The sequence below is a fragment of the Nanorana parkeri genome, unplaced genomic scaffold (assembly GCF_000935625.1).
Source record: "Nanorana parkeri isolate BGI_ZX_2015 unplaced genomic scaffold, ASM93562v1 scaffold2361, whole genome shotgun sequence".
Taxonomy (NCBI): domain Eukaryota; kingdom Metazoa; phylum Chordata; class Amphibia; order Anura; family Dicroglossidae; genus Nanorana; species Nanorana parkeri.
The window spans coordinates 98,976-124,472 of record NW_017308629.1 but is presented as its reverse complement, the minus strand read 5'-3'; the positions used below and the strand labels follow the sequence as shown (position 1 = coordinate 124,472).

General features: G+C 47.6%; 2 protein-coding genes across 2 annotated transcripts; both read right to left on the bottom strand.

Moving 5' to 3' along the window:
• Positions 1-6,213: 6,213 nt before the first annotated feature.
• Positions 6,214-22,571, bottom strand: LOC108801504 (NACHT, LRR and PYD domains-containing protein 12-like). The gene is made up of 8 exons (XM_018573390.1): positions 22,509-22,571; positions 17,902-17,965; positions 11,183-12,884; positions 10,696-10,869; positions 10,331-10,531; positions 8,296-8,369; positions 6,500-6,503; positions 6,214-6,349 (listed from the first exon to the last, which is right to left on the bottom strand). The coding sequence occupies exons 1-8, from the start codon at positions 22,569-22,571 to the stop codon at positions 6,214-6,216; spliced, it is 2,418 nt and encodes an 805-aa protein (XP_018428892.1).
• A 974-nt stretch (positions 22,572-23,545) lies between these two features.
• LOC108801503 (olfactory receptor 2AP1-like) lies at positions 23,546-24,564 on the bottom strand. Its single transcript, XM_018573389.1, has one exon. The coding sequence runs from the start codon at positions 24,530-24,532 to the stop codon at positions 23,546-23,548; it is 987 nt and encodes a 328-aa protein (XP_018428891.1). The 5' UTR covers positions 24,533-24,564.
• Between the last annotated feature and the right edge of the window lie 933 nt (positions 24,565-25,497).

Genomic DNA, 25,497 nt, shown 5'->3' with positions numbered 1-25,497 from the left:
GGGCCATATGGGAAGGAGGGTGAGGTGCGGCTCAGGATATCCCATGCCTGATCTCATTTTCTAAACTCGGCCTCAGTCTCTTCTGGATCTTTCATCAAAGTCTCTGGATGTTACCTCCTAAATCACAGACTGTGCTGGTTGGACTCCTTCAGAGCCGAAGGCTTCTTGGCAATTGAGGTCCTAGTGGTATCTCAATCTCAATCCAAGGCCGGCAACCATAGGAAGGTCCTTGTGTATAACTTCCCATTTAACCATCACCACATCTCCACACGTCAGGATTCACCCGGACAGTCGCGGTTTTGAATGCTGTGTCCGGGTTTCATGGCAGCAGAAACCCAGACGCAAGATGTCAGGCAGACAGGGGGCAACCAAAACTAAGATAGGGGCTACTGGTCCCCCCCACTGAAACTAGTCTCAACTGTGATATCTACATATGAATAAGCCGCGACTCATTCGCCCCCAAAAAATGTCCAAGCGTCCCTAGAGTGTTCGGGTTTCGCTTGAAGAAAAGGTGGCGACCCTACCACACGTGGAAGACAGAACCATCTTGTTTCCTCAAGGCCTTATGGTCTTGTCTTCCTGCAGTGATCACCTTCAGAGGTTCCTCCAAGGAGGGGAGATCTCTGCCTCTCTCTTCCAAGGCCTGCGAAAGACTGACCTCCACACGGACATCCTCACGGAGCAGAAGCCCAGGAGGGAGGAGACAGAACTGGAAGTGGCTCAGATATTTAATAGTTCTCTCAGGCTGGCTCAGCAGGTTCCCCAGGACCACGGAGAGTCCTCACTATCAGATATCCATAACACACATTTCTCTATCACACCCTGCGGGAGCAAGCTCAGGCGACCTGGCGCATAGAAAATATACTCTGTGCTTAGAGAAACGCTCGTCTTACTTCATGCGGATGCTCATGTGCTAGAAAAACAATGGGCCGTGACGAAGAATTGAGGAACTGAGATCGGAGTTTCCACAAGATTCCCCGTTCACCCTCTGCAATGGGATTGTGAAATTCTCCTTGTGACTACTGACAGACCTCAGCCGCACACACACTAGCTGATTAAATACAGATAATGCACCGATTGAATGTACATACTCCAGAGCCCGTATAACATACTGTAGGCGTGACACTAATTGTAATTCAATCACAGTTCGGTCAGCATGGTGCCATAGTGGCCAGGCAGGGCCGGATTTCCCATGAGGCCAACCAAGGCCCCGCCTCAGGGCAGCAGGGGTGTGGAATGCCTATCTCCTGACACCGGGGACATACAGTTCCGGGCACCGGGCGGGTAGTTGTTTTCTTCATTTAGCCCCTGCTTTGGGCAAGCAGAGCTAAATGTACAGCGGGGAAGCCGCCACTTGTCTTGTACAAGTGATCTCGGTGATTTCCCCGAGATCGCTTGTATGCAGCCTGCAGGTCTGCCATTCTCCATGGGGGGGGGGGCTGGCGGGTAGGGGGGGCGCATTGAGGAACCTGGCCTTGGGGCAGCAGAGAGAGTAAATCCGGCCCTGTGGCAAGGACACTATCTGCATGGAGCTTTCATGGATTTCCTCCCATAAACGGCTTGAATTTCCATTGAACTTGCTGAAATTTGAGCTGTGGGTGGCCCTGTTGACACCATCCACCTTAACAAACTGCATTAGAAAGAGTCGGATGGAAACTTATCTAGGGAAGAGTGACTATGTGCAATCAGATACAGTCAATGTTCAGGTATTGACACAGCCATAGGTGCTACCTGTCTGAGTTCAATAGCTGGCAGGGGAGATTCCCCCCATCATTGCTGTTTAGCGTGGATGGGGGAACCTAGTAGATTTGAATTCTATGCATGTATGGCCAGCTTCGATGGGCACTGATGAGAATGTAAACGAAAAAAAGAAAAGGGGAAGCGCCACAACCAAATGTGAAATGGTGGGTAAGAACGTCAGTGGGCCGGACAGTGAATGGGCATGGACTTTCGCCCGTAGTTGACTGCAGTTATTGGTGGTGCCTTCCCGATGGTATTGATGTAGTCCGAGATTGGGGGGGAAGAGAAAGTAATACAAAATGAACCCCGAGCAAAGTGTAGCAATGTAGAGACTCAACAAGAGGTTAGGAACGAAGTGATGTCATCGACGGAGGAGGTGTTGAGCGAAAGTCACCATTCCACGCACATTCACTGTCCGGCCCACTGACGTTCTTACCAAACCTTTTCACATCTGGTTGTGGCGCTTCCCCATTTCTTTTTCGTTTTCCTTTTACACATGTCGGACTTTGGAGCACATGGGGGCAGAAGATTTCAAATTGGGTGCAGGTTTGTCAGGTGCCTTGGCGCGGCAGTGCGGCTTTCACATTTTCTGCAGAAGACGTGTATCCAAACCTCTGTTATTGACCTTTGTGGTGAGACAAGTTTTTTTACATGCTGACTTGTGAGTGTGCCATGATGCCTTTCTACTGTCTACTGTTTTAAGCCCATTTCGTGTGCACCTTGCTGTATAGTTGGTGACGAATTGTTGAGTGCGTTTGTCGTTTGTTTTGCTTAATAGAAGAACCTCTGACTTCAGTGAGGAGTAACAATGATCCGGCCCTTCTACAACTGTCCAAAACATGAGCCTTGTCTAGAGGTGAGCTTTAAAGTGATAGCTAATAACATGCCTATTAGAATGTCTGGTGTCCACTGCTAGCTCATACTATACCTATAGGGGATGTTTTATATACATTATACAGCCAAACGTTGGTGGACACCTGACCATCACACCTATATGAACAAATTGGACATCCCATTCCAAATCCACAGTTGCCTCACTTTGCTCCTATAACAGCATCCACTCCAAGGTTCCACAAGATTTCGGAGGGTGTCTATGGGAATTTGTGCCCATCTATGAGATCAGGTACTGATATTGGATGAGAAGACTTGGCACAATCGGCATTCCAATTCAACCCAAAGATGTCCAGTAGGGTTGAGGTCAGGGCTCTGTGCAGGACACTCGAGTTCCTCCACCAAACTGGTCACAACGTATCTATATGGAGCTGGCTTTGTACACAGTGGACAGTCATGGTGGAACAGAAAAGGGTCTTCACCAAACTGTGACCACAAGGCAAAATTGTCTACAATGTCTTTGTATCGTGTAGGATTAACAGAACCTTCACTGGAGACACCTGAACCCAATCAGTTGGAGGGGGAACCACATACTGTTGGCCATATAGTGTAAGTTGTCTGGTTTGCCCGTTCTGCCCCTCATACCATTTCATAGCTACATAGTATTTGAGGTTGAAAAAAGACACAGGTCCCTCAAGTTCAACCTTTGTGTGCGTGTGTCTTGTGCGTGCATGTGCGTATAAGAGTCCATGTGTGGTCTAGTATTTAAGTATACCTATACCCCTGTATGTTACGGTCTCTTATGATGGAATCTAATTGATTTTTGAACAAACCAATATTCTATGCTGATACCGCTGCTTGTGGCAGAGAGTTCCAAAATGTAACCGCTCTAACTGAAAAGAAGCCCCTACGCCCTTTGTGGATAAAGCTTTTCTCCGCTAATTTTAGGTGGTGGCCTTTAGTCCTTGTTACATCTCACCTTTATTCTTTTCTGCCCTTCCCTTCGAAGGGCACCATGGGACAACAGCCATATAAAAGCTTTGCAGGTGCTGTGATGCTGCTTGCAGCCTTCGCCACTCGTCACAGTGCTTCTCACAATGAGCATTCAGTACTTGTTCTTCTCACTCACACCCTGACACAATCACACACACACTGCTTCTCCTGGTGTACAAATTTTGTTTAACCTTCCCCCCACTCCTTCGTGGCGCCTCAGTGTCTGTGACATTGCTGTCACCACCCACAGGCAGAAGATATCAGGCAGAGCCCTTTTGTGAGTCTGTTATAGATTACGGTTCAGGATTATGAAATGAAACTGGAAGTTGTACAATGGAATCCACTTGTCCTGTGTGGGCAACTGAGATCTCCATTATAAATCATTTTATTTTAATTTATATTTACAGGTTTTATATCTTTTTTTGACGACAATTTTGACGACGTCCGGATTCTGTCCGGACCAGATCCGTGTGCTCCTGCACTAAAAATGCATCCCAATGTATCCCTATGTGTTTTATGGGCTACAGTTCTTGCGTGCGCAGTCCGTTCAGGTCACGACAGAAAAATACTGCATGTCACATTTTGTCCGGTCCGGAAACGCACGAACGCGTCAAAAACGCAATGAAAACGCGCCGAAAACAGACCGAACTGCAGCTAAGCAAAAAAAAAGTATTCTTGCTACACTTTTCATGATGTCATCATCGTTGGACTTCCTGGTTGTGGTGGAGCGGTAGAGGGAAAACCAGTAGGCATGAACAACATGGTCCTGGACATAGAAAGATTTGTAGTATTGATGGAGCGTTGCGCCAATGCTATACGACCTCCTGCGAGCTCGTTCTCTGCAGATTTTCTTGTAGCCAGCACCAACACCATGCCTGCAAACATGTGATACATGGAATCTGCGTACTCCGCGCTTATGGATAATTTAAGGACGCTTAGGTAAATAAATATTTAAATACTAATTAAAATTGTAAATATAAATTAAAATGTAATTTAAAATATCTATGTAGGAGCTGCTGTACTTTAAGACACTGGGGTCAACTGATATATAGCTAGGTGTGCAGCGCTCGGGGTCATCAATAAGTGAATTAAATCAGTGTTGACAAAAATATATAAACATCAAAATAGTGAACATAAATCTCAACTCGTGCCAATATGCATAAATTAGATCAAATAAATTACTAAACAGTGATGCATCATATATATATATATGAAAAAACATATAAAGAACATATCAAAATGAAAACAATCTCAAATGTATCAATCAAAGTGATAAAGTGAGTCCAAAAGTGATTCAAAGTGGGTTTCAGAAATCCATAATTAATGATTAGACGTGAATCCAAAAAAACTCTTCATTTGTGAATCCAAAAATGATTGAAAATTTCCAGTGTGTCTACCAAATCCCACACCGAAGTGTCCACATCTAAGTCCCCTCTGGGATGCGCACTCACCAGACCAAGGTATTTATAAGCAGAGAGAGATGACAGTTGGTGATCCTACAGCCGTCCCGTACTGTACAGTTAATACAGTTTTCCAGGTGGGGTAATCTTTTCTTGAGCAGGAGCTGCAGTTTCAGGAGCCTCCTGGGTACACGGATGTAGGCGGGGTTCACTCTTGGGGTGTTGCGTGTGAGTTCCCTTTGGGTTGGCTCTGTGTAACCCCGTGTATGCAACACGACACCAGGCACCCCCACGGTCAGGGGTCACGGCTCTGGCCTCGTGCAAACAACTCCCACACGTGTAGTACTGCGCACACAGGGCCCTCATGGCTTCCACTGCCTCTGTGGTATTTGGCGCTTCCTCCCACCTAGGGAGAAAGGCCACCATGAAAGGCACCCTATGTCAGGCATAGCCCCATTGCGCACCTACCCTCCTCAGGATGGTTACAGCCACGATACAGTCCAACATCACACTCCGGTAGAACCCCACCTTCTCAGAGGTTGGAGGGAGAAGAACCAGTCCACACAGATAGTCTTTTCTTGGTTTTACTTGAAAGAATGAACATGACAATAAGCATACGTTTCAGCCACCCCCGAGTGGGATGACGGCACATCTCTTGATAGTTGCATGGTGATACAGATTAGAGAGAGAGAAGAACAGCCCAGGTTCAGCCCAGAGTCCACGACTTACTTCGGCCAGAGGCCCACTGGCAAATATCGTCAGTACTACAGCTTCTCACTATTCTCCGGAATCCCATCCTTGTCAATCCTAGCTCGGTGGTTTCCCCCTCCCAGGGAAACTGGGGAATCTCTATAGCTCTACATAGTCCTAGGCCTGGTCCTGTCCTTCCCATGGACCAGCCTATGTTTTAGAATCAGTGTCCCTCCGGAGACTCTGCATACAGTCTTAGACTTCTGCTCTCCGGTACTGAACTGGAACTCCCTTCCCCTCTCGGGCACCCCATATAAATCAGCTCTCCTGGGACACAGAGTCTCCCCAGGCCAGAGCTACATCTACCTCCAGGGCCCCATGGGGGCATCTAGTGGCCATTGGCCGTACTGCACCTACCTACACGGACATGTACAGACAATAATGGAATAACAAGCCACAGTGTTCAACATAACATGGAGGAATTTGACAAGTTCACTGTACAGATAATTCGGGAATAATGTTTCTGCCATGAATAATACAAAATGGGTCAACTTGAAGTTCAGATCCTTGACGTTGCTACATTAATGTTGAGATGAAGCCAAGATGAGGAATACTGAATCCACGAGGGCCCAACGGAGCTCCAACTCCAAATAACGTCGGGTGAGCTGCGGCACCCAAACAAGGCCTGAAGCCACCTGGGAAAAGAAAAAAGAGTTGTGGCGTTATGTGCGGATCATTTCCTGAGAGGAGGCCTTCCAATCTCGTATAGGTGTCAAATACAAATTTAGTCATAATCGAAAACATGAATTTGACTTTCACAAGAAAGAAGTTTGCACAAAACTCACCTGCCTGAGACAAGAGGGACACCGTTTACCACCAACAGGCAAGCAATTCCTCCTGACACATCCCTGGTCACTTTTCTATCATTTTAGAGAGCGATCAACAGCCAAAACATCAATATTTCATAAAACCAAATTTTTCCACTATACCTTTTTTGGTCTGTCACCTACACCAGCTCAAAAAGTACCAAGAGAAAGAATGACATTGTCCAGACACAATGGGACACCACAACTCAGTCTCATCTTATCGGGGTCTTGCAGTTAGGCATCTTGTACAAAGGCGTGTCACCAGTCATGAGAGCTACCACAACAGTCATGGGTCTCATACAAGGGGTCTCATTACAGTCATGGGGTTACTCCACTCTCATAGGTCACAACACAGTCATGGATCTCATATGAAGGGTCTCTCTACTTTCATGGGTCTCATATGAGAGCTCTCCCTATGGTCATAGGTCTTGTATAAGCAGTCTTTCTATTGTTATGGGTCTCATATGAGAGCTCTCCCTATGGTCACAGGTCTTGTACAAGCAGTCTTTCAATTTTCCTGAGTCTCATATGAGGGGTCTGTCTTCTGTTAGGTGTCTTGTACAAGGAGTCTCTCCACTATAACGGGTCTCATAGTTAGGGTCCTTCTGTGTCATGGGTCTCTTATGAGGGGTCTTTCTATTGTCATGGGTCCCGTACAAGTGGGTCTCATTACAGTTTCAACATGAGGTGTCATTAGTCATGGGTTTCATACAAGGGGACTCTCCACTGTCTTGGTCTCTAATGAGGGGGTCTACATTTAGTTAGAGGTCACATACGAGGGGGGTCTCCTACACAAGGCTTCATCAGTCATGGGTCTTATACAAGAAAATTAATCACAGTCATTGGTCTCATACAAGGGGTCTCTTCACAGTCATGGGTTACTCCAATATCATAGATCTCAACACAGTCATGGATCTCATATGAAGGCTCTCTCTATTTTCATGGGTCTTGTACGAGCAGTCTTTATATTGTCATGGACCTCATATGAGAGGTTTCCTACTGTTATGGGTCTCATACGAGGAGTCTCTCCACTGTGGTGGGTATCGCAGTTAGGGTCCTACTCTGTCGTGGGTCTCATATGAGGGGTCTTTCTACTGCCATGGGTCACGTACAAGTGGGTCTCATTACAGTCTCACCAAAAGGTCTCATTAGTCATGGGTCTTGTACAAGGGGACTCTCCACTGTCTTGGTCTCTTATGAGGGGTCTCCATTTAGTCATAGGTCACATAAGAGGGGCTCTCCTACACAAGATCTCATCAGTCATGGGTCATTATACAAGAGAACTCATCACAGTCATTGGTCTCATACAAGGGGTCTCATTACAGTCATGGGTTACTCCAATATCATAGATCTCAACACAGTCATGGATCTCATATGAAGGCTCTCTCTATTTTCATGGGTCTTGTACGAGCAGTCTTTATATTGTCATGGGCCTCATATGAGAGGTCTGCCTACTGTTATGAGTGGGTCTCATATGAGGAGTCTCTCCACTGTGGTGTGTGTCACAGTTAGGGTCCTCCTCTGTCGTGGGTCTCATATGAGGGGTCTTTCTACTGCCATGGGTCACGTACAAGTGGGTCTCATTACAGTCTCACCAAAAGGTCTCATTAGTCATGGGTCTTGTACAAGGGGACTCTCCACTGTCTTGGTCTCTTATGAGGGGTCTCCATTTAGTCATAGGCCACATACGAAGGGGGTCTCATACACAAGGCCATTTTTTTCTGGTACCAATTCTTGGCAATTTAAACATAAATAAACGTTAAATGGCACATTACCTATACTGACGGTGGAGCTACTTGGTCTGCACCAGGAGTTTTTGTACGCAAAATGAATTGTTCTAAGAAAAAGCCTAAAATAAAGAGAGAGAGCACCGATCAGGTTCAGGTCACAATTGTTCTCAGGTGCTCCATATGGTGTAACAGAAAATAATATTAAAAGGAAAATCTTGGTGTGCCAAAGAGATTCCTGTCACGGGGGGATCAGCACTGTGTACTGTGTAGTAGCAGGCGGAAGCCAATAAAAGTTCATCTCTCGTTCTTTCACAAATGGCTAAAGGTGAAATCTTATTGGTTTTAGCAGCTTACTGCAATTGTGATTTTTGCTTCAGGCAATACGCTTTGTCTATATTTTACAAATGTCGAGAAGCAATACATACTGTACATGTGACTCACAAGACATTGGTTAGCAAGCAATGGTGGAAATTACCAGAGATTTGTCTCATACCCAAGGTTTGAGTGAAACAAGGATCCACCAGCTGATTGTCAGGAACCGGATCTGAACCCGGGGCCTCTGCTGTAGCTGGCGGTGGTTCTACCTGCTGAGCCACTTTGGATAGCTCCTTGCCTGATCACCTGTGTAATCCTCAGGTAAACCTAGTGTCTGCTGAACCCTGAACTCCTTGCTCCTCCCTATTTAAGCCACTCCTCTGCACTTCCTGTTCGCCAGATTATTGTGCTCCTACCAATATCTTGCTTCCTGCTCCCTCTGTGCTACAATCCGCTCATACTGCTACCCGTGTACCGACCTTTGGCTGCTGATTCACCGACTACTCTCATCGTCTTCTGCTTCATACCGGATACATTTGGCACCTGACCTCGGCTTGTTCACTGACTACCTGCTCCTATACTTGTACCGTCTGCTTGTGTACCGAACTCGGCCTGTTATACAACGAATTTGACTGCTGTTTCAGCTACTGGACTCTGAGCCTGAATCCAGATCATGTCAGGGTACTAGGGGGCTTACCTTTCCTCGGGGTGGCCATGTGTGGCGGGGGGCACGGGTTCCCCTTCCTGGCAGGACCCCTGGTACCAGGATTGCAGGTACGCATGCGCGCAATGAGTGACAAGTGCGCGGTGGACAGGCTGCGTGTGCAGGCACGGGGACGCGCACGTAGTGTGCCTGTTACTGGTGTCAGGTGTGATCCTTGCTGGGGGAGTTTCCCAGCACACACCCTCTGCCCCTCTCTCGCCATTGGCTCCTGAGTATCCTGAGTATAAAATCCCAGTCAGAGCCCTGGCTCATTGCTAAGTTATTCTATCCCTATAGTGTGATCTCCCAGCTCCCTGTGCCTTGAACCTGTCTTTATTCCTGAACCTCTGCTTGGACTCCTGATTACCGACCCTTTGGCTTACCCTACCGTTACTGAAACTAGCTGCCTGCCTCGACCCGGGTTGGACCTGACTATTCTTCTTGGATTTTCCCTGTGTACCACGACCTCGGACTTTGGCTTGCCGCCCCTGTCAAGGGGTTCCACTCACGGCCCAGCCGTACCCCCCTGACAGATCATGACACTGATACACAGATCCCTAAAGAAAAATCACACCTGATCCTTGGCCCAGCGGTGGCCAACGCTCGCCTCTCTCTTCCCCCCTCTGACAGTGGAATGACCCTTGGTTTTCTCACGTCTAATGCACTTACATAGATGACATCAATGATCCTTAGACCAGGGAAGAAGAGACTGTGGTAGAGGTCCAGCGGCCAGGTGGGACCGTTGATCAGGTGAGTATGTTTTCTTTTTTTTAGCCCCTAGACCACACCTGTGGGGTAGCCCCACTGCAAGGGTTGATTTTTACAATTCCTGGAATTCTACTTTAAAATTAGCCCTCCCAAAAATATTTCCAGGTGACTGGGATAGCAAAGTCTCTGTGCTTAGGATTTCATCTCTACCAACCTAACTCAGGCATGAGAGCTTCCGTTGGAGTCCCTGAGACTTATAAGATGATATGATCCCCATGCATCGATCCATAACTGAACTATCAGCACTGGAAAGAATGACTCTTCAACAACAAACAACCATCATTATGCTCCTACCTGGCCATTCTATCGTGTAATATTGAATCATTCAGAAAGGTGCAGTTCGGAAGTCTGAGGGTCTGGCACAACGTCTCTGCTTCTGGCATTGCCATAGTAAAGCTCACATGAAATATTACTTGTAGTTCCAAAGAAGGTTTGGCCACCATTATAACAGTACGGAGTTCATGACAGGTGAAGTGGCTCAAATCACAAAACAAACTGAAAAAAATATGAAATAAAGTTAAGTGTGTCAGTAGAAGAACTGGATCCCTTACACCAAAGTATTCCAGTTTTATTGTGGAGGACCGGATCTCTGAGTCCCTCCAAAGAAGGTTTATTCCAGAGTCCTGCTGATTATCATATCATGAAAGTATAATTCTCACCTCAGCTCCTGGAGGGTGCAGCACGGGACTCTGAGTCCCTCACACAGAAGATGGACATCAGAGTCACGCAGATGTATTTCTGATAGGTCCAGTTGCTTTAGTTTCTGGCTTGTAATAATAAGGTCCCGTAAAACATTACACGGCACCGATGAGATTTTTACGTAACATGCTATCCTGTGGAGAAGTACATAATGATTAACAGACCAGAAAATGTTTAGGTTCCCTAATCCTTGTAAAACCATCATATAGGAGTGAAATATGTACATTTCAAGTGGAACTTCCCCCAAACATGTTGTAGGGCTTGGGTGTACACATCTACCCATAGCAAAGCTTTGATGGGCCCTTGCTGTGAAAAGAGGGTCACCATCCAACACAGGAATGGGACATTCCATGAATGACTTTCCAAAGCACTTAAGAGCTTAAGTCCATAGGTGAAAAATGGTCAGCTATGATTGATCTTGATTTGAGTATTTACAGAGACACTTACTTTAGAGAGGAACACCTCTGCATGAATGGATAGAGTACTTCCAGGTCCTTCTGCCCCATTATATTGCATACGAAGGTTAGAGCACTAATATCAGCAGAGAACTTCAAACAGTAGGCCAGTTCCCTAGCACAGAATTTCCCTTCCATCAGGCGGAATTCCAAGTCCGTGCTTCGGCACATGACTGCCCGAACAAAATCCTCATCCTGTGTCTCGTACAAGCAACAAATTGATTGAGTTCTGTATTTGGAAGGGTCTTCTCCAACGAGCCAATCTCTGATGGCACGTGCTGCTTGAAATGAAACGTTACGCCTGGTGATCTTTGACAGCTCCTTGAGCTGCTTTTCATTTGTGAGGCCAAACAGGAACTGTAAAGTTAATGCCAAGTGTGGACTAGAAGAAGACAACTGCGACAGACTCTTTCCCTCACAGATCTCTGGAAGAAAAGCCACCTGGTCTCTCGTGACCTCCTCCTCCTCCATCACGTAGTTCATAGCAGCAAAAAACTCCTGCATGCTGAGGTGGATAAAGCTGTAGCAAGTGCTACTGTCAATATCCTGGTGAAATATGTTCTCATTCAGAAATACAGACTCAACCTCAGACAGAGAGAATCCGTGTCTTTCCAGGTCTTCCTCCTGAAACAAGATTTGCTGCTTTAAAATGCCCTCATTGGCCAGAGCACACAGCTTTTTAAGGCAATTGTGTGTTGGCTGGTTCCTTCCGTGGTACTTGAGTAGACCCTTTAGGTAGAGGAGATAGACAGATGTGGCTATTCTGCACAGAATTAAATCCAGATCTTTTTTTATTTCTTGTTTCAACACAGTGCACACAATCCAGCAGGTGATGGGGACAGCAGACATGGTGTGTAGAACTTCATTGTCTTTTATGATACTGAGAGCCTTGTCTGCATCATCTTCATTGTGAAATGAGTTGTGGAAATATTCCTCAAAGTCTTCCTCTGTAAATCCCAGAATTTCCATGTGGCACGAACACACATCTTCAATAAGTTCATCCAACTTTTCTAAGGCGAATGGTCTTGTGGTGATAACCAGAGAAGCTTCACAAAGAATGCGTTTATTGACCAAGCTTCTCAAAAGGACTTCTCGGTGAGTTTCCTGAAGCGGGCCACCGCAAACGGTAAAATTGTCCTTCAGACTCCATCTCACTTCATCGAAACCATCAATGACAAAGAGTAATTTCTTAGCATTACTCAGAATGGACTGCATCACATCCTCCGGAAACTGGAATTTGCTGGTTCTCGACAAGAGTCTGCCGAGGCTTATTTTATCGGTGATCGTGTTGAGTTCTCTACAGCTAAGGTAAAACACAAAGCTGAATTCGTCATGGTAGAGATTCCCAGAGGCCCAGTCCAGCATAATCTTTTTGGAGGTCATCGTTTTTCCAATCCCAGCAGGTCCTTGTAAGACGACAATTTTGGGAATGACTCCCTCTTCATTGGGATTGAACATGGTCTGGATTGAAGCGCGGGCACATTCGTCAGATGATCTTTCCTCCATTATCTGTTGATGTCTCAAGCCTAAAGCCATTAGTTCATGTTCTTTCTCTTTTTGATTCCGATAACGCTTCACCATTAGGAGTCTGGTGTATCTTCTGTCCAGGCTAACCGCTTCCCCTATACGGGAGTTGTGCTCTTTGGTGCACTGGAACTTCTGTTTCATCACTGTCATATATTGTACTCTCCAATCTGTGTGGGAGACAGAAAACAAATGTAGACGTTTCAGGAGCAACGCGACTTTATGAATTCATTGCCTAATTCTCCACTTTTATGACACTACCAAAACACAAGAAGATGTGGTTGATGTTTGTGGACCAACAACTATAGGTATTAGAGAATTACATGCCAATGTAAGGGTAAAATGGCGGCTGCGCATGCGCACAAACCAAGAGGGTTATTCACCAAAGGGTGAAGAGTTTGGAGAAGGAAGGAAAAGTGAACAATCTAGGACAACATAGCTGACGGAAAAATTCTCCAGTTCAGCTCTGTTGTCCTAGATTGTCCACTTCTCCTGCCTTCTCCAAACTCTTCACTCTTTTGTGAATAACCCTGTTAGTGTTCGTGTGGCCGAAAAAGATGGCATAGTGCGCGCAAACCGGAAGTGCGGGAAAACATGCGCAACGGCCGTCGCATTGGAAATGACGCTGGTGCCCTAATAGTTCAGCATATAAAAACGAACCTACCCTTGTCCCATTGCTGATGGTCTTCCAGCTAGGGTTCCTATGTGCTTGTACTCTGTTGGATTTCTGTTACCTGCTTGACCCGGTTTTGTTTGGACTACTCTATATTGATTGCTGCCTGCCCTTGACCTCGGCCTGTTTCCTGGACTTTGCCTTCTGCTTCCTGATTCTGTACCCCGCTGCCCGGCTGGCTCTGACCTGTGGCTTTCCTGACCACGCTTCAGTCTCTCGATTCTGTCCCCTAGCTGCCCGCCTGGTTGGACCTCTAGCTTACTGACTACCCGCTACGATTGAGAACACAACTATCCAACCCTCCCCCCATGCCAAGGTGCTAGGTGTTATCCTTGACTCGGACCTCACCTTTCTTCCCCACATCCAATCGCTATCCAAATCCTGCCGCCTTCACCTTCGTAACATGTCTAAAATACGCCCCTTCCTCTCCAATGAAACCGCAAAATGACTCATCCACTCCCTTGTTATCTATCGTCTCGACTATTGTAACTCCCTCCTCATTGGCCGACCTCTACACAGGCTATCCCCCCTTCAGTCTATCATGAATGCTGCTGCCAAACCTACCCACCTAACCAACCGCTCAGTGTCTGCAACCTCCATCTGCTGATCCCCCCACTGGCTTCCAAAAGCCCAAAGGATAAAAAAATTCTAAATATTAACAACGACTTACAAAGCCATCCACAACTCCGCCCCCCGGATATATCGCAAACCTTGTCTCAAAATATCACCCTACCCGTCTCCTCCGCTCCTCTCAAGACCTCCTGCTCTCTAGCTCCCTTGTCAACTCCTCCCATGCTCGCCTCCAGGACTTCTCTAGAGTCTCCCCCATTCTTTGGAACTCCTCGCCTCAACCTGTCCGTCTATCTCCCACTCTGACTACCTTTAGGCGATCCCTTAAGACTCATCTCTTCAGGGAATCCTATCCCACCTCAACCTAACTGCTCAACCATCACTTTCTCAAACAATTCATCCCCACACAGCTACTTCCTCATGTATCACTGGCCCCTCCCTTTTAGATTGTAAGCCCTCAGGGGCAGGGCCCTCCTTACCATCTTGTCCTGAATTGTATTGTGATTGTAATGTCTTCCTTATATTGTAAAGCGCTGCGCAAACTGTTGGTGCCATATACATCCTGTATAATAATAATACCAGGACGTCTCCTGCACAGTGTCGTTTCCCACCAGTGTCACTCGTGCTCCCATCGCCAGGGGTGGTAGGACACGAGTCGCAAGGGAAGCCTCCTCACCTTCCGGTCTCTCACCAGGTACGTTACAGCCAATGAACTATTTTTTCCCACTATTTTAACATTCTGCAACCATGTACATTTCAACAAAAGACTCAATGTTGTCGATAGATGTCACAAAGCCTTTCTAGGACACACAATGAAGACAGAACAACTTTTAGATTTCTCTGAATAGCTGTTCACCTGATTATTGGACAATGACCTCAGCTTTACACACAAATTGTAATGATTAGCCTTGATTCTTCTCCCTCTGCTAGTTCTAGATGATCTTTGGTCAGAGGCCCTAAAATAGGGAGCCTGGACCATTTTCCTAATAAACGAGATGATACTGCTATAAATTGTACACACCTTGTATGGGGTCACCAGGCGAGGTCTTTTCTCTGTTCTCTGAAGAAAGAAGAGTTTGCCGTTAGAAGAGTGAGGACAGAAGGTTATTCAGAGGAGCTTACACTCTAATGTCCCCTTCCCCACAGTCACACACTATTATTATTATACATTTATATAGCTCTGACCTATACCGCAGTGCTGTACAGAGCACACTGAGCCAGTCACATCAGACTCTGCACCAGAGGAGCTTACACTCTAATGTATGCCAGAGTGCCGTAGAGAACCCCGAGCCAGTTGTTCTAACATTCCCTGTCTATCAATATGGAGGACACACATCTGGGCTAATTTAGGCAGAAGACAATCAGAGTGCTAACAAGAACCCCACAAATATATCAGAAGATGACCATTTAGGAAGGTTCCTTGGCTCTGCCAGATGGCAGTGCTCGGCACCCAGTGCACCTTGTGTACTCTCAGTATTGGTCACAATCCGGTAGATACACTTACAGATGAGCAAGTTGCCCACTCCTCTCCTAGATCTGCCCCTCCGCCGGGGGGGTAAAACATCAGTTTGTCTGTTGGTTTATGTTATCCAGGTAGGCCTCCACCAGCTCAGCACCCCAGGTGACCCCCCTAATTGTAAAAAGTCCCAGATCGAAATATTAGAGTTTGGCTCCTCAGCAAAATCCCGAGGAGCTACATGGCATGGAGACAGTTTCAGAGAACTGGTGGATTAGCACCATCCACCTTGTGACCTGGTGACATAGTGAATATCCCCCATCTGCTCATTAATCACATCAACAATCATCCTCAAGTTTCCTCATGGCCACCTTCTACGCACTTAAAGTGGCCATAACTTCCCCAGGAACAGCGGGAGCCATTCCCAACAGAGATAGCGACTTACCAATCTTCAGAAGCCCCCAAACAATGACCACAGCAAACCAGGCGACCCGGGACAACCAAATGGAGGAATAAACAAGCTGAAAGGGGGAAGTTTTCTTGTCCGGGGGGGCCGGGCTACATATTTTCTACATTTTGAAGTTTCATTTCCCTTTAATCTTGACAAAATACTGATTTCAGCACCTTCTTCAAGGATAAAGCCTCTCGTATGTACAATGAAGACAGTATACACCAGGGGTGCCCATAAGGCCGATCGCGATCTACCAGTCGTTGGGACCACACCTGAAGAGCCAGAAGCAGGTAGGCTATTGGCTTGAGTGGGATCTGACATTATAGTTAAGGGGCTGCACAGTTAAGACTTGTAAAGCCTCCTTCACACCATCCTCAGTGTGTTCCGGCGCTATTGTGGCCGGAATGCACCGGATCGCATTGCGGCCGGCTCAGTTTGTTGTGGGGTGGGAGGGGGTGTGGTGATGTGTTGTAGTGAATGGCCCCGCAGCTACGCCCTCCAGCCGCAATGCGATCTGCCGCATGGAAACGAAAGGCACATTAATGCCTGCGGTCCGGTCAGAAACAAATAGTGCTAGCAGCATTTTTTTTGACTGGACCGGATCGCAGGCACTGATGTGCCTTGCGTTCCCGTGTGGCCGATCGCATTGCGGCCGAAGGGCATGGCTGCCATGTCATTCACTTCAACCCACCGCCACACCCGCTCCCACCTCACAACAAACTGAGCCGGCCGCAATGCGATCCTGTGCGTTCCGTCCACAATAGCGCCAGAACGCACTGAGGATGGTGTGAATTAGGCTTTAGGGCTGGTTCACACCACAAACAGTGCGTTCCAGAGCGGTCAGGCTCTGGAACGCACTGTATTGCACTCCGCACTGTATTGCATACCTCGGTTGGAGTGGTTATTAGAGTTACTGTTGCCTTTCTATCAGTGTAAACCTATCTGGTCATTCTCCTCCGATGGCTGGAATTTTCACCCAGAGAACTGCCGCTCACTGAATATTTTCTCTGTTTCGGACCATTCTCTGTAAACTCTGGAGATGGTTGTGGGGGAAAATCCCAGTAGATCAGCAGTTCCTGAAATACTCAGATCAGCCCGTCTGGCACCAACAACCATCCCGTGTTCAAGGCCTCTGAAATCACATTTCTTCCGCCATTCTGATGCTCGGTTTCAACTTCAGCAGATTGTTATGACCATGTCTACATGCCGAAATGCATTGAGTTTCTGCCATGTGATTGGCTCGTTAGATATTTGCATTAAGGTGCATAAAGTGGGCAGTGAGTGCAGGGGCGTCCCGAGGCTGGGTGACACCTGGAGCGCTAACCGAGTGTCACCCCGCCGAGACGTCACTGCGCATGTGCGATGACGTCATCGCGCACGCGCGGCAGTATTCTGATACCTGCCGGCGGCCATCTTGGTGATGGATGCCGGCAGGGAGAGGAGGGGACAGTCACCCGGCGGGATGTGGTATGCCGCCGGGTCCCCTCCTCTCTCCTGATACTGTCGGGCGTTTGGTCCATGACTGAGCGCCCGACTTTTCAGAGGGGGGTGGCACCAAAATCACTGTGAGTCATTTTGGTGTCACCCCTCCAATGGTGTCACCCGGGTGTGGGCTGCACCCCCCTTGTGACGCCACTGAGTGAGTGTATACACCATAATAAAATGCCTAATTAATCTGTAAAATACTGACACCCCAAAACTGAACCGGGTTTCATACTTCCAGTGACTGTCCTGACTGGCCAATGGGTACGTTTCCCACACCCTTACGCCTCTTCCAATGATGTGCTGTCATCTCCAGCAAGAAAAAACGTGGTCAGTAAAATTATGACAAATTCTACTTCCTGCCGTGTAGCAGCAATTTCAAGAAAACTCTTTCCTGTTTTAAGACGACATTGCCCATAACCCGCCCCCCACCCCCCATGTATAAAGCTAAGTCTGCATAGAAATTATGTGCAGATATAGGAAGGGAGAAATTTGTTTGAGGGCCTTCATCAACTCAACACCCTTGGCATGAATTGGGGAGGTGGACTCTCTCACCCATCATCCGTGCCAACTTCACCATTGCTTCTGAGGCTGAATGGAGCCAGCGATGTCCCTGCATCTAGAGGAGCCATTCCAGGGTTATAGAGGTCATAGTAGTACCAATGGGAGGGACGTTTTCCTATGAATAGTCTTGGAGCCTTGTCACTCAACTTTGGTGTGAACATAACCAATGCTGTTGAGGCTGAATAGAAGAACATGGCATCAGGAATGTGCCAGTATCTGTTGGAAACTTTCCAAGACAGTAGAGGTTGTAATGACACCCAACGGGAATAGTCATCATTTCTACCTGTTGGTGCTGCTGTCTACCTGCCGTCCCTACTCTGGAGGAACCCTTGAATAGTCATTATAGGAATAGTCTGGGAGCCTTGAAGACGCCAGGGAAATGAAATGTGGAGAAGCCTCTGGTGGAGATTTTTGTGGTTTCTCATCTATATTGTACCTGTAAGTGGCTGCTGCTCTTAATATTACTTATCCTCTGGAGGCAGAGGATGCAAACCAAAAGGCTGCTGTAGGCAGCAGACACGTTGCAAAAATCCCACACTGTCAAGCTGTGTTGGAGATAACACTGACCTGTGCCTGCATACACGTTCCACCAGATGGATTTGGATGGCTGCGCCCTGCAGTACCCCTGCCCCTCAACCCCCTTTCCATCTATCTCTCAGAGCTCTCCTCTGTTCTCTGTGGCACCCACACGTGGTCTACCATCACCTTCTACAGCACCTCTTTTCTCTCTGAGTCTACCTGTCGGCACTTCACTACCTGTTGGTGCTACCGCCTACCTGCTGACCCTACTCTGGAGGAACCCTTGAAGTAAATTCCAGGTCCTACGGAACCACTGCTTCCAATGATATCTACAGTTTATGGTATATTAATGTGCTTAGTAAGCTGAAGATGCGGGAATAAGCAAATAGTCTAAGAACGTGGTGTACCGTAAGAATTAGACACTAGGGATGTCCAGATACCGATACTAGTATTCTGACTCCGATCGTTGTGATAGCAAAATATATCCCTTGCTGAGACCTCTATGCCTGGCCTGTATAAGCAGATATACTCACTGCGGACAATCCTCATCAGATAGCTGAACTCATCAATACCGATTCATTCAAAAGAGGTGTTTATTCTTTAACATCAGGTTACAGCAGATGATAGGAACAGCAGATGAACGGTTATAGTATTGTGCGGTCAAAAGATGATGCCTTTCCTACGTACTGTGCAGATTACATGTGTGTCCTTGTTACATGTGGCTGTTCACTGTGGCCATGACACAGGAAGTACTGCACACAGGAAGAAGGAAGGGGCGTACACTAGGGGGAAATACGTCGTCACATGAGGAATAATTACAGAAAGACATGTATATTACAACAAAAGGCCACTAGATGGCAGCATAGGATAACACATAGATTTAGCTATGAGAAAATAGTTAGGCAAACCACACTATATAAACTCTAATCTATATAACATTGCTAATATTAATTGAGGCTATGCATCTCATATTCTATGCCCCTGTTGGGGCGGCACAACTAGTATCGGCATCGGGGGGCAGACACCAGGCATTTTCACAAGTACTTGTACTTGTGAAGACGCCCCGATTCTTAAGCCAGATACCGGTAAATTTTTAAACCTCAGCAGCTGCTGAGCACCTGCGCTTGTGGGGACCTCAGCCGCTTGCTGGTGACCTGCAAGTAGCTGTCCATGGCGGTGCCTGCCTGGTTCTTTATCTCCTCCTCCTATCCCGGTACAGGCACAGCCATGGAGAGCCCCATGGGCAGAACTACCGGCAGTGCAGCCGGAGTGACCGCCCCTGTGTCCAAAAGCTGGGGGGATCCCGATGCCTACTGACAGGGGGAGGACCAGGACTATCAGTAATTGGTATCGGCAAGTACCTGCGGAGAAAGTACTTGTACTTGGTCTTAAAAAAGTGGCATCGGGACATCCCTATTAGACACCACGAGTGGATCATTTTATGACACCCCCTTTGCTTTGTATGAGAAATGTTTTCTAAAAAATATCGAGAGGGGGGGAGGGGCAGGACGTCTTAAGACGCCCTCCCGCTCTGAGCAGACGTCCATCTGGCCGTTCACAAACGGCCATGGACGTAAGGTAGTTAAAAAAACAAGAGTAACAATAGCCAGAAAAAAAAAAAAGCAGACTGTGAAAATTGTCGTCTAGACAGACAGAGATGGCTGCATGATTTGAGGCTCCTGAAGAGATCCCTCTGTAAGCGACTCACAGCAGCCACACACGCAACTTCAGATTCCCTAACCTGCCTGTTCTACTCCCCGCTGCATTGATCAGCATGACTAAGGGAAAGAATAAGCAGAAAGGACCTCGCAGGGTCACAGACTACTATCCTCCTCACAGGACAGCAGGGAGGCAAGATGGCGCAGGTGCAGCTCCTGTGTTTACCTCACACAGATCCCGCTCCTCACACAGCGGCAGCCAGGACTCTGACATGGATGACAACAACAGCACTTGGATACAGCCAGGTAGCCGTCGGAAACGCGCGTTTGTCGCGCGTCTTTTTTCTTACTGCGAATCCCTGTAATACCGCGAATCCCCGAGCAACAAACGCGCATATTCGATACGCCTAAGTGTGAACCCAGCCTAAGGGCCTGTTCACATGATATCAGGTCCTGATCCTCCTCTTCCGTCCCCGGGCCCCGCCTCCTCTTCTATCGACGGGCCCCGCCTCCTCTTACATCACTGGCCCCACCTGCTCTTAGGTCGCTAGCCAGTGATGTAAGAGGAGGCAAGGTTGCTCTTAGGCGGGCCCCCGCCTCCTCCTTCACTGCGAACGCCGAACTCTTCGGCCGCAGCTAAGTGAGCGTAACTAGAAATCACAGGGCCCCATAGCAAAATTTTGTATGGGGCCACCGTGATCGCTAGTCATGCCACTTGCAGAGCCCCAGCGGAGAGTGACCCTGCAGAGCCCGCCATAGACTCTCTATAGTGGGCTCTGCAGGGTCTGAGATCTCTTACCTGTCAGCGCCTCTGTGGTCGCCGGGCTCCTGTTCCGTCCCCGGGCCCCGCCTTCTCTTACATCACTGGCCCCACCTGCTCTTAGGACGCTGGCCAGTGATGTAAGAGGAGGCCGGCCCCGCCTCCTCCATTCCGTACACCGCCCTCATCTGCCACAGCGGCTGGCCGTCGCTGACACAGCTCCGCAGCGGCTATGAGGAGAAATGCGCCGCGGCCGCTGCTGAGCTGCGTCTGTGACAGCCAGCACCCCCACATGCCATAGCGACCCAGGCGGTCCTGGCCGGGCCCACCCTGTGCTCGGGCCCCATACCGGCCGCCTGGGTCGCTATGGCGATTGTTACGCCACTACCTCCGGGGTTCCCCACGTTATCGCGTGAGCCAGAAACCTATGCGGCCACCTTCTCCCATTACCCACACACACGCATCAGACCCTGCCTGGCAATGGCTTACAACCGAGCTAATAGGCCGGGATGATCCAATCATCTATACACATACAACGGATACACAAGAGTTCCTTAGATTCGTATGTTCTCTGGAGCAATCAGAAACCAGCTTATTCATTTTTTTATTTAATATATCCCCAGGCGGGGCAGCGCATAGAAAAAGATAGTTACAAAAAGTTACAAAACCAGAAGTTACAAAAGTGAAACATACAAACCAGAAAACTTTATTAAATAAACAGGGGATAAAGTGACAGAAAAAATGACTAGACCTTTGTGGAGATCAAAATAAGTTGCCACCCTCTAAGACCAATTGGATGGAAGGGGCTGGAGGCTGCATATTATCACCTGGGTCTCAGGTGCCATTTGTACACTTACCGTCTTTGAAACCTCATAAAAGTTTCAAGTTATGTGCGCTGCCACAATATTTATATTCACAGCCACAGTCAATATTCACATTAAAGGGGAACTATGGGGTCAGTGTTTTTCCCCATAGTTCTCCTTAGGGTAATGGGAAGACACAAACTAGCGTCCTCCCTTCACCCTAGGCTCAGTATACCGCGAGCTGTAGCCCCTCCCCTGTCACGGCAGAGAGCCGTGACAGGATCGAGAGGGGAGCGAAGACCGCTATGTGTTCGCTCACCTCCCGATCTACTGAGCCGACCTGTGACAGTCTCATTGTCACAGGTCGGCTAGAACTAGGAGGTGAGTGAAAAGCACTCCCCCCTCCCCCCTCATAGTTCTCCTTTAATGTTAAATGAGAATTTTATTGTTTATTTTCCTTAAGCCAATTTTCTTATGGATATTTTATGGCTACGTTCATATACTGCCATCTAGTGGTCATTTTGGTTATTGCACCTGTTTTTCACTTCTATGATGTATTTCCCTTGTGTGTAATGCCCCGCCCTTCTTCTTCTTCAATAGTCATTTCCTGTGTCATGGCTGCTTGTAACAGGACCACATGTTAATCTGCATTGCATGCTTGGAAACATTATCATCTTTGGCCGCCTTAAATACCGCCAATTCATTCATCTGCTGTATCCTGATGTACAGTATACTGAGCTTAGGGTGAGGGGAGGACCCTAGTTTGTGTCCTCCCGTTACCCTAAGGAGAACTATGGGGAAAACCACTGACCTCATAGTTCTCCTTTAAGCTCGGCACATTATATTATTGTTATTCACCTTGATCACCACGGTCAGTAGTGCTTTGTAGCTCGCACTTAGATTGGACTGGACGCAGATCATTTTGACTATTATTTCTTATTGAACGTAGCCACAAATGTCTCCAGGTGACCATAACTCCACCACCATAGGACCATGGATAAGATTATCATGAATACAGCCCTTGCCTAATAGTGACCACACTGGGGCATTCATGAAGTAGTATTGCACGTTTTTCAATAAAGACTCCAGATCAAACAAATCTGCTTCTTGTGTAGACTTCTCTCAAGACACCGCTCCCGGTGTTAGAAGGGCAACAGTGCCGTGTCAGATTCCTCGCATCACCTTTCATCATCGCGTGGAGTCACCAGGCGGCCCAACCAAGTACTGATGGGGGGGTCATAATAATCTGGCCACTCGGTGTACATGGGCAGCCACGTCCACTGGATTCCAATAATAGAAGAGCTAGTGCCTCTCTTTGAATGTACAGCAAAGGTTGGGCTGCCAGAGGATTTATTCCTTCCCTACCCCACCCAAGACTAAAAGAAAACAAAGTTTGGACTATACATATACTTGGTTTAAAAAAAAAACAACTGATTAATTCGGGAATGTCCCGGAAAGCCAGAAACTATGAGAAAGGGACACGTGACATGCCAGACATGCAACACATGGTGGCACTATGACTTCATCTGTAGATATTCAAAGAGAGCGAGATTTCATGTTTGATGTTCTGCAACGTCAAAAGAAAATGTGCGATGATAAATAAGTAAAATCTAAAAGGCCATTCCAGATTTAAAAATTATATATTATTTGGGCTTTGGGTGGGTTGAGCCACACTTTCGGAGGAGTGGCCTTGCAGCAAGTGCCTATCCGCTATGACCATGATGATAGAGTTCCACGTTTCCTATTGGACTGTTCTGTCAATCCACCTCCTTCAGCAGGAGCAGTAAGGATTCATGGTGGTTTGGAGAAAGGCAAGTCCTCGAGGTGGTGGTCTCCATATTAGTAGCCACCACTTAGTGATCCAGGCCACCATAGCACAGTTTTGGGTCACCCCCTTAAAGGTGATCTGAGTTTGTAATGACATTGACGGCTGGAATTCGTGCGTTCTTCACCAGTATCCTCCTTTTGATGAGGTTCTTCAGGGTCCTTCTAATCTTCTTAGTCCTCAGACAGTAAATGATGGGGTTAGCCATGTGCGGTACGAACGTGTACAAGCAGAGGATAAGGACGTTCACATCTTCATTGAGGATCAACTTGACTTGGTGGGCCACAGACACGAATATCCGCGGGATAAAATATAGACAAATAACGCTCAACTGGGTGGCACATGTGTAATAGGCTCTCCTCCGACTCGCAGGGTGGGTCTGCGTGATGATGACCCGGATGATGACCCCGTAGGAGAACAAGATAAGGACCAGAGGCAAGAGAAGAACGAACATGGCGATGCAAAATGTGGTACGCTTTATGGAGGTCACGTCATCGCAGGCCAAGGACAAGACTCTCAAGTTAGTGCAAAAGCAGCTCGTAATTTCCTGCCCACACATTTCTACACCGGCGTCGAGAAGAGCGATTGTTAACCCGATGAGACATGTGAAGAACCACAAGCCGCAGCAGATGAAGATGGTACGCCGATTGTTGATTATTGATGGGTACCTCAGGGGTTTGCATATGGCAACATACCGGTCAATGGCCATCAGTAAGAGGATGTAGGAATCAAAGCTCCCGAGGAAGTGGGCACAAAACAATTGGAAGATGCATCCAGCGTAGGAGATGGACCCATCATCAAACCAATACTTGGCCAGGATCTTGGGCAGGGCCACGGTATCAAACAGCAAGTCAGAGATGGCAAGGTTGAAGATGACCACGTACATCGGTTGATACAGGTGTCGGTTGCAGGCGATCAGTGCTATTACTGTGCCGTTGGAGAATAAGGACGTGAGGTAGACCAGGAACAGAGCTATGGAGACCGGGGTGTGAAACTTCTCCCCAATTCCTGGGAATCCAAGCAGAACAAATTCAAAGATTTCAGACCGATTATCCATGGACTGGTGGAAGTTCAAGCAGTAGGATATTCCTGAAAAGGGGGAAAAAGACACGTCAATCAAATGTAAACAAAACTTGAATAGTGAGAACTGTAAAACCACCCGAGAAATACAAGAAAACCCCCCAGAAAGTGTGGTCCAACAAAGGAACAATTCCTCCCTGACCTCCCCCCCTCCTCAGCAACATGCTAATGAGATCTTTCACCACTTGAGCCCCAGGTTCCAAAATGGCCCAGGGACATCGGCTTTTTGTCCTGGTGCCGTTCTACAATGACATCGGGACTCCGTGGCTCCTGCACCCCTCCCCCGGCACTAATTCTAGAACCTCTGGCTGTCTTTGACAGCCTGGGTTCAGCACTACGCCCAGGAAAGGAAACGATGGACTCTTGGGCTTCTGATACCAAGCTAAATGGCACTTTATATGTTTATACTGTATCTTGGTCAGGTTTTTACTGCTGGCTGTGCCCCCACGTGGGTGATTTCCACTCACTTCCTGCCAGATGACACTTGTCCATGGGATCTCCCCAGCAGGAACAAAGACAGCAAGAAGATGGAGGTTCTGACTCTAACCCACTGCGTTATTTTTGCTGTCTGCTGCCCATTTGGAGCTATTACCCCTCATTTCCTGTATCAGTGGCATGACGGGAAGTAAAGCCTCCCCCACAGGGACATATAACATGAAATGTCTAGTGTAACAACATCCAGGTATGTATTAATCTCGCAGATATCAGAGCACTCCCCCCCAGCCAATGCCTTCATCTGCATTTCCCTCTAAAAAGATTGCACCATCATTATTCAGGCATCATTCAATGTCAACATCTACTTCCTGGACTGAGATTCTGATGTTCTATTGAATTCTCCAACTCGTCAAGACCTCCAACCCCCGTCAGTGTGCCTGCGCAGCCAGCCAAGAGAAGTATTAAGTTCTACAATCTGCGGCAGTGCACCTGCACTGACGGGAGATG